The sequence below is a fragment of the Chrysochloris asiatica genome, unplaced genomic scaffold, assembly GCF_000296735.1.
Source record: "Chrysochloris asiatica unplaced genomic scaffold, ChrAsi1.0 scaffold00220, whole genome shotgun sequence".
Classification (NCBI taxonomy): domain Eukaryota; kingdom Metazoa; phylum Chordata; class Mammalia; order Afrosoricida; family Chrysochloridae; genus Chrysochloris; species Chrysochloris asiatica.
The window spans coordinates 3330223-3340470 of NW_006408738.1; the positions used below are offsets into that span (position 1 = coordinate 3330223).

General features: G+C 40.6%; 1 protein-coding gene across 1 annotated transcript in view; it reads left to right on the forward strand.

Annotated features, from left to right (window-relative positions):
* SULT1C4 (sulfotransferase family, cytosolic, 1C, member 4) overlaps window positions 1-8698 on the forward strand; it is a 37217-nt gene extending 28519 nt beyond the window's left edge. Inside the window, exons 6-7 of the mRNA XM_006873044.1 lie at window positions 1752-1926; window positions 8586-8698. Of these exons, the coding sequence (XP_006873106.1) occupies window positions 1752-1926; window positions 8586-8698 (288 nt within the window). The remainder of the gene's footprint in view (window positions 1-1751; window positions 1927-8585) is intronic.
* The last annotated feature ends 1550 nt before the right edge of the window (window positions 8699-10248 follow it).

Consider the following 10248-nt stretch of genomic DNA (forward strand, 5'->3'; position numbering starts at 1 on the left):
AATCAATGTAATGAAACAAGTTATATGAATTGTTGAATGTGAAACTGATGATGTGCCCTGTAAACTTTCACTCAATCCACAATAAAAACCTTAAATAAAAAAAATAAAAAAAGAGAGGATGGAAGGAATACACAAAGTCACTGTACCAAAAGGAAATGGTTGATGTTCAACTGTTTCAAGAGGTAGCATATGATCAAGAGCCAGTGATACTGAAGAAGGAAGTCCAAGGTGCATTGAAGGAATTGGCAAAGAATAACAATTGAAATATTTCAAGAAAGTTAGGTGGCACAGGAGGCCCTCACTCATCTATGGCAAGAAATTTGGAAAACAACTGTCTGGCCGACTGATTGGAAGAGATCCATACTTGTGCCCATTCCAAAGAAAAGTGACCCAATGGAATGCGGAAATCATCGGACAATCTCTTTGATATCCCTTGCGAGTAAAGTTTTGCTAAAAGTAATACAGAAATGGCTACAATTTTACATTGACAGAGAACTTCCAAAGATTCAAGCTGGATTCAGAAGAGGCTGTGTGGAACGAGGGATAACACTGCTGATGTCTGATGGATCTTGGCTGAAAGCAGAGAATATCAGAAAGATGTTACTGTGCTTTACTGACTATGCAAAGGCTTTCATTGTACGGATCATGACAAGCTATGGACAACAATGTGAAGTAGGAGTATTCCGGAACACTTAAATGTGCTCATGAGGACTCGGCACCTGGACCAAGAGGCAGTTGTTTGAACAGAACATGGAAAGACTGAATGGTTTAAAATTAAGAAAGGTGTGCGACAAGATTGTATTCTTTCACCATACTTATTCAACCTGTGTGCTGAGCAAATAATACAAGAAGCTGGGTTCTATGAAGAAAAACGAACCATCAGGATTGGATGAAGACTCATTAACAACCTGCAATATGCAGATGATACAACTTTGCTTGCTGAAAGTGAAGAAGACTTAAAACATTTACTGATGAAGATCAAAAAGCACAGCCTTTGATATGGATTACATGTCAATATCAAGAACACAAAAATCCTCACCACTGGACCAATAAACAACGTTCTTATCAATGGGAAAAATATTAAAGTTGTCAAGAATTTCGTTCTTCTTGGACCAACGATCAACACTCAAGGAAGCAGCAGTCAAGAAATCAAACCACATACTGCATTAGGCAAATCTGCTGCACAAGACCTTTTTAAAGTGATGAAGAGCAAAGGTATCAGCTTGAGGACTAAGGTACACCTGACCCAAGCCATGGTATTTTCAATAACCTCATGTGCATGCGAAAGTTGGACAATGAATAAGGAAGACCATAGAAGAATTGATGGTCGTGAGTTATGGTGTTGGAGGAGAATATTGTAAGTGCCATGGGCTGCCAAAAGAACCAACAGATCCATTTTGGAAGAAGTGCAGCCATAGTGCTCCTTGGAGGCCAAGATGGCCAAACTTCGCCTCTCATATTTCAGACATATTGTCAGGAGGGACAAGTCACTGGAGAAGGACATCATGTTTGGTAAGGTGGAGGGTCAGAGAAAAAGAGGAAGACCCCGAACAAAATGGATTAGCCAAGTGGCAGCATCAATGGACTCAAGTGTGGCAACAGTAGTGAGGCTGGCCCAGGATCAGGCAGTGTTTCATTCTGCTGTGCATCAGGTTGCTATGGGTCGGTACCGACTCGATGGCACCTAACAACACCACCAACAATATTTGTCTCTTAGCTAAACAGTTTTCTTTTATTCTATTCTACAACAGGATAGAAAACGTGAAATTAGAAAGGTGATGGAATTCCTAGGGAAGAACACAAAAGAAGAGATTTTAGACAAAATTGTCTATAACACTTCATTTGATATGATGAAAACGAATCCCATGACCAACTACACAAATGACAAGAAACTGAATCACGCCATTTCTCCATTCATGAGGAAAGGTAATGTGCACATTCTTTTTACCATTTCTCTGATACTAGAAATAGCAATATCAACACGTAAATTGTTTTCTGTCAAAGGCAGAAAAACCTCTATATAGTGTTTCCTGAAGTCTTCCCAACAAATACTGCATGAAACACTGGATTGATGGTCAGATATGTTTGGAAGATTCTAGATACCTTTCCCAGTACTCTGTTTGAAGTTTCTAAGCATATTAATGTGTCTGGAAAGAAACTGGTTTAACTTCATTTAACCCAACCAAAGCTTCAGAATTATATTTGACCACAAAACCTTCTTTCAAATAAAAGCAGCTAATCTCCACAAAGCTTGTTTTCCCACCAACACATCCCGGAGAACAATAGTTTGAGGTCATGGGTCTCAAGGGCTCGAAGTGATCACTTTGATCACTTGCAGATGGCTTAATCCAGTGTCACGCCCTCATAGGTAATGACCAAATTGGCACAGTAACTCAGTGGAACCAGGCAGAAGTAAGACCCTGCGCCTCCAGGCCAGCATCAACCCTGCTCTAGTCCAGTATGATCACATGGAAGCAACACTTTACTGTGAAGTTGTAAACATTATAGAAAGAAAAAGATCCTAGTGCCTTTTGTTTTCCAAAAAAAAAAAGCTCAAGGGAGAAATTGTCTAGTTTACCATCACTTAGTCTAATCTTTTAATAACATGTCATTCAATACAATGGTATCATCTGATAAATGATATGCTTATGCTATCCCTTAATACTGCAAATATAAATTTCACACAAGAAAATAACATTACACAGCTCTAAAGAACTTAAGTAAATCAAATTAGATAAGCAATCAGGAGAAAACTAGCTTGCTATAGGGTCTCTAAGGGGGTCTAGTAGATAGTGGTGATGAGCCAGGCTGCTAATCTAAAGGTCAGCAGTTCAAAACTACCAGGGTTTCTGTGGAAGATGAGGCTTTCTGAGCCCATAAACATTTATAGTCTCGGAAACCATATACAGGGTCACTATGAGTTGGAAGCAACTCCACAGCATACCACCACCACCATCGGCTCTCGGCCAGGATTCCTCTGCAGTTTGTGGTACTGTGATGGTTTGCCAGTTGCTGTGATGCCAGCTGCTCTGTCACCGGTAGTTTACAGAGCAGCAGGTTCAGCCCTGGTGGACAGTGTCAGTGGCGCTGTCAGACTTAGACTAGGGAGAAGGAGAGGCGGATCATTTCTGAATGTTTAGCCACTGTAAACTTTATGAATATCAGCAGAACATTGGAAAATATACAGCCTGAAAATGAAATTTTAGTGAATAGGACCAGAATATTATCAGATATTGTGCCAGAAGATGAGCCTCTCAAGTTGGAAAGCACTCAAAATGCAACAGGGTAAGAGCTGCCCCATCACAGTAGTGTTGACCATGATGACACGAGGGGAGCAAGCTTTCGGGACCTTCATTTGCTGATGGGGCACAGCTCAGAATAAGGAGAAAGAGCTGCAAACACTCATTAATAATAGAACATGGATGGTGTGAATCTAGGAAAATAGGAAGTTGCCAAAAATGAAATGGAACCCAAAAGAGCTATACATTAGTGAGCTGAAATGGAAAGACATTGGCCATTTTGAATTTGATAATCACATGGTTTATGATGTCTGAATTGATCAATTCAAGATGAATGGTATTTCATTCATCATCAAAATGAACATTCCAAGGTCTATCATAAAACACAAAGCTATCTGTGATAGGATGCCCATACAGCGACAGGGAAAACCAGTTAATACCATTAATATTCAAATTTATGTACTAACAATGAAAGCAAGTGATTAGGAAAATGAATAATTCTCCCTACTTCTTCAGTCTGAAATTGATGAAACATGCAATCAAGATGTACTGACAATTACTGGTAATTGGAATGAGAAGGCTGGAAACAAAGAGGAAGGGTCAGCAGGTAGAAAATACAGGCTTGGTGTTAGAAATGATGCTGGAGATAGCATGATAGAACTTGGCAGGACCAATGACTTCTTCACTGAAAAAAAAAACTATTTTAAACAACATAAAAGATGACTGTCCACACGGACATCACCAGATGGAAAACACAGAAATCAAATTGACTACATCTGTGGGAAAAGACAGTGGAAAAGCTCCATATCATCAGCCAAAGCAAGTCCAGGGTAGACCATCAATTACTCATATGCAAATTCTGGCTAAACCTGAAGAAAATTAAAACAAGTCCATGAGAGCCAAAATATGACCTTGTATATATCCCACCTGAATTTAGAGATCATCTGAAGAACAGATCTGATGTATTAGACACTAAAGACCCAAGACCAGAGAGTTGTGGGATGCCACCAAGAACATCATACAAGATGAAAGCAAAAGATCGTTAAAAATACAAGACAGAAGGAAAAGACCAAAATAGATGTCAAAAGACACTCTGAAACTTGCTTTCCAGCAAAGAGATGTTAAAGCAAATGGAAGAAATGAGGAAGTCAAAAAACTGAACAGAAAATTTCAAAGAGCAGTTCGAGAAGACAAAGCCAAACATTATAATGAAATATACAAAAACGTAGAGTTAGAAAACCAAAAGGGAAGAACATATTCAGCATTTCTCAAGCTCAAAGTACTGAGGAAATAATTCAAGCCTCAATTTGCTATATTGAAGGACTCCATGGGCAAAATATTGAATGGTGCAGAAAGAATAAAAAGAAGATGGAAATTATTCAAAGAGTAACTGTACCAAAAACAAATGGTCACTGTTCAACCCTTTCAACAGGTAGCATATGATCAAGAACTGCTGGGGCTGAAGGAAGAAGTCCAAGCAGCACATAAGATACGGGCAAAAAAAAACCAGGCCCCACATACTGAGGAAGATCGTAGAAGAATTGATGCATTTGAGTTATGGTGTCGGAGGAGAATATTGAAAGTGCCATGAGCTGCCCATAGAACCAACAGATCTGTGTTGGAAGAAGTGCAGCCAGAGTGCTCCTTGGAGGCCAGGATGGCCAAACTTCATCTCTCATAGCTCAGACAAGTTATCAGGAGGGACTAGTCACTGGAGAAGGATATCATGTTTGGTAAGATGGAGGGTCAGGGAAAAAGAGGAAGACCCCCAGTGAGATGGACTGGCCAAGTGGCAGCATCGATGGGGTCAAGCATGGCAACAATTGTGAGGTTGGCTCAGGATCGGGCAGTGTTTCCTTCTGCTGTGCATAATGTCATGATGAGTCGTCATCGACTCGATGGCACCTAACAACAACAACAACAAGGAACTGACAAAATGCAGATTGAAATCTTTCAACAAACTGACACAGCACTGAGGAGCTCATTTATCTATGCCAAACAATTTGGGAGACAGTTACCTGGCCAACTGACTGGAAACCATCCATATTTGTGCCCAATCAAATGCAGAAATCATCCGACAATATCATTAAAATCACATGCAAGTAAAATGTTGGTAAAGATATATTTTTTAAATGTCTATGATAATACATTGGCAGAGAAGTAGCAGAAACTCAAGCCGGATTCAGAAAGGATGTGGAACTGCGGAGATCTTGGCTGAAAGCAGAGAACACCAGTGCTTTATTGACTGTGTAGATCATTACAAGCTATGGATAACATTGTGAATGGGCACTCCAGAACATTTGATTATCCTCATGAGAAAACTGTACATAGACCACAACACAGTAATTCAAACAGAGTAAGAGGATACTGAATGGCTTAAAATCAGGTTATGTATGCACCAGGGATATAGTCTTTCACCATACTTACTCAAACTGTTTGCTGAGCACATAATATGAGAAGTTAGATTATATGAAAAAGAGTCAGGCATGATGATTGGAGGAAAATTCATTAACCTGTGATATGCAGATGATACAATCTTGCTTGCTTAAAGTGAAGAGGATTTAAAATGCTTACTGATGAAGATCTAAGATCACAGCCTTCAGTATGGATTGCACCTCAATGTCATGAACACAAAAATCCTCACCACTGGACCAATCAACAATATCATGATAAATGGAGAAAAGATTGGAATTGTAAAGGACTTCAATTTGCTCAGATCTATAATTAACACTCATGGAAGAAGCAGACAAGAAATCAAATGGCATATTGCATTAAGCAAATTTGCACACAAGACTTCTATAAAGTGTTTAAGAGCAAAGACGTCATTTTGAGGACAAAGGTATGCCTGACCCAAGCCATGGTATTTTCAATAGGCTCATATGCATGTGAAGGTTGGGCAATGAATAAGGTATATCACACACAGAAGAATTGATCCATTTGCATTATGGTGTTGGAGGAGAATACTGAAAGTACCATGGACTTCGAGAAGAACCAACGAAACGGTGCTGGAAGAAGTGAGCCAGAGTGTTCCTGAAAAGCCACGATGACAAGACTTCATCTCTCATATTTCAGACATGTTGTCAGAAAGGACCAGTCCCTGGAGAAGGACATCATGCTGGGTAAAGTGGAGGGTCATCAAAAAGAGGAAGACCCCCAATAAGATGGACTGACACAAGGGCAGCAGCCACAGACTGAAGCACAGCAACCGTAATGAGGATGGCGCAGAGCGGAACAGTTGTTTCGTTCTTTGTGCATAAGGTCACTGGAAGTTAGAATCAACTCAATGGCACCTTAGCAACAAACAACAACACAGGGTCTCTGAGCACTGGGAGAAAAAGCCTATTGAATAAGCACTTGACTGCTGCCCATACGTTTGGTGGTTTGAGCCCACGAGTCACTCAATGGGATAAAGATGAGGCTCTCTGCTTCCATGAAGATTTACAGCCTTCTCCTCTCTAAGACTGAAACTCAAAGGGAACACATGAGCAGGCATGTAAGCTTGCTGGTGACCACAGTGGTCTACTGGTGAGTGGAAGAGGGGGAAAGGCAGCAGTGAAGAAATGGGCTGAGTTCAACCACAGTCCATTGACTACCCTTGACCTGGAGATGAGAGAGAGAAGAGAAAGGGCTGGTTGGTCCAAAGTGTGGTGAGACCTGGGGACACTTGAGCCCATGGACAGGGACATAGCCACAGAGGGGTAGAGCTGAGAGTGAAGCATCCAGCTGATATGAAGTGAGGCAAGACGCACAAGAACACCCAAACTTGCAGACAGTACCCATTTGACCTATTCTGGATGGCTTGATTATCAGAACTCGACTAGAGGAAGATTAAAAAAAAAGAAGGAGAGAGAGAACAAAACCATCTTTGATAAAGGAAACAAGGGTAAACTGCTACAATTTGATGAACTTGACCTATACTCATAGACGAAGTAAATCTAAATACCAACAGAGAAGGAAGGAGTCTTCACATCAAGTATCAATGCTATCCCCTCTGTACACAGGGTAGATAGGGACGGTCAACTTAGACATTGGCTACCTAAAATGAGAGGGCGATAAAGGCAAAAAGTGACTGGCTTACAAGGTTTCAAGAGGGAGTTTAGTTTAAGAGTGTGTGGAGGAAGAAAGAATCCCCACTGAATAGTTTTCATACTGTCTAGATGGGTCTGGTGAGAAGAGATGAGGATAAGATTCTTACGATTCAATAGTAATTGCCATCATGACTAATTATGACTGTCACAACTGTAAAGGTAGAAGTTTTGTAACAAAAATGGAAGAGTAGTTAATCTTACGGTCCAGAAACAAAGGACCCAAGGACCATCAAGGGAGAAGAGCATAAGCGGAATGCGGGACTTCATCCAGAGAAGCAGCGTCACCAGTGATGGAGGCAGAGATGGGGACATGGAAAGATGAAGCAGCTGAGGACTCTAGATTCATGGGAAGAAAGGGACTAAGAGCTGGTGGCCAGGAGGCAGACCTGCAGAATGTGCCCTTTGTTGGTATAAATTATTACATATGCCTGAGTAATTTTTTAAAAAAAGGAGCAAAGTGAATAGAGAGAAACACTGTTATCTGATGGTACATGGAGGGGATTATAATCATTGTAATGAAACAAGGTATATGATCTGTTAAATGTAAAACTGATGATCTGCCCTGTAAACTTTCACTCAATTCACAATAAAAACTTAAAAAAAAAAAATACCAAAATAAAAATAAAAAGATTTACAACATTGAAACCCCTATACAGGGTCACTATGTGTTGAAACTCATCACCCTTAGCAACAAGAGCATTGCATAAGCATGACGCAAATTTAACCAACTGTACCATTCTTTCATAGCCCATTATGCTAACTGAATCATCTATTGATAGCACTGAGGATTTAGACAGAAAGCAGAATTCACCATTGTGTCCAGCTGAACACCTGAGTCAGCACTAGGACCTCTGCCTGGACTGGCAGAAGGCGCAGTTACTCAACTCACATTGGACCCCCAGCTGGCCTCTGATGAAAGGGTCAGAAAATACGACTTAAGATCCTTTAACTTAAACAAAGTTCATAAAAGTACAGGTAGATCAGAATGCCTATTGGTGTAGGACAGAGATTTAGGGAATCTATGGTGTAGATTACAGTGGCTTGCCAAATATTTCAGAACAAAGCTTTCACTTTACAAATACCTTATCTATGGAACAGAGTGATGGTGTCTGCATTCTCACTGCACGGTCAGGAGGACAATCAGCTAATATCTAGATAAGCATTTCCTCTCTTTACACACTGAGATGAAAATGACTAAACCCAAAGTGGTCACATTTCATGAAAATGTCATTGAATATCTGTACATTACTTTTTATAGGAATCATAGGAGATTGGAAAAATCAGTTCACTGTGGCTCAGAACAAGAAATTCAATGAAGATTATGAGAAAAAGATGGCCGATACCTCTCTGTCATTCTGCATGGAGCCGTAAAAAGCAGAAGGCGAGACCAATACCAATTCTCTCGCCATCCTATCTATCTCTGTCACTGGAACAAGATGTTCAAATACCAAATAAAAGAGACGTGTGAGAGCACATTCTTAGACCTGATTTCTGATCTCCTTTATGGAATAACACATCTGACCTCCATTATATAACAACCATATTCAACACAGTTAATCATTTCTGTTCCTTCTACTGATTCTCTTTTAATTTTCTATTATAATTTTCTTGAATTAAAAGATGTCTTATATTTCTTTCATAAATTTTATCCAGAACAACCTGACCTCAGTAAAAATTCCAATTCCTTTCATTTGATAAAAGGTACAGATTGTCCATTTTGCTTATGCTAGGAAGTGGAGAATATCAAGAAATAGTAAAACAAAGAGGAGGTTACAGCCTGGTACAGGTCACTGTGTTGCTGAGCAGACTGTGACACACACTCCCACAGACTGCAGACAGAGTGCAGTGCAATCGTAGAACAAACAAAACTACAGGACACGAAGCTGCATGAAGCCCAATTCCCAGGCCTCAAAGAACACCTGGCATGTTCAGCACACACTACACTGAGCGCTTCTGTATACCTTATTGCACAAATGTCTAAGGTTGTCCTACTGAACACTCTGCTTCTAAAAACCTCCGATTGTAGGAGTATCTTAGGAATTCCTGGATGGTATAAATGACTACTGTGCTTAGCTGGAGAGTCCTGTACACCCAGAGGCACCTCACAAAGAAAACTCAACTCCTGAAAAACAAACGACTGAAAGCCCAGTAAAGCCCGGTTCTCTGACACATGTAGGGTGGCCGCGACTCCGAATCCACTGGACAGCCACTGAGACACCTACTGCTGAGCTATCCTGAGGCTCAGAAATCCTTCATGACTCAATAGGACAAGTCATCATTGCCAAAGCACAAAAGCAGCAGGTTGTTGTGGTGGTGGTTAAGTGCCGTCGACTTGGTTCCGACCCATAGCAACCCTGTACAGGGATTCCAAGGAGTGGCTGGTGAGCTTGAACCACCGACCTTGCAGCTCAAATCAACTATGCAGTCCAGCGTATTAACCCAAGGCGCTCACACCAGGGCTCAAGAAAGAATCTCTTTTTATCATACCCTTTCCTCAACCCTCCCCTGCCCTCATGACGAAACTTTCGGGACACTCTTAATGCCACATACTAGTTAATTTGGAGAAAAGAAATCATACGGTAATTACTTATACTCTTAAAATTTGAAATTCTAAATCTGTGGCAAATACCTTAAGTTGAAGGTAAAGCTAGAAATAGAAGCAGCAGTATAGATTACTCTGAAATATCTATTTTTCCTTCAAGAAGTAGGTTATGACAGTATCTTAGGCAGATTTATTAGAAGCAGTAATTCATCCACACTGTGTTTTATTGGAAAGTGGGCCAAGCAGAGGAGTTCCAGGGTGGTCCAAGCAATTAAGCACTGAGTTGTGAATTAAAGGTTGTTGTTAGGTGCCATTGTGTCGGTACCAACTCATAGCGACCCTATGCACAACAGAACAAAACACTGCCCAATCCTGGGCC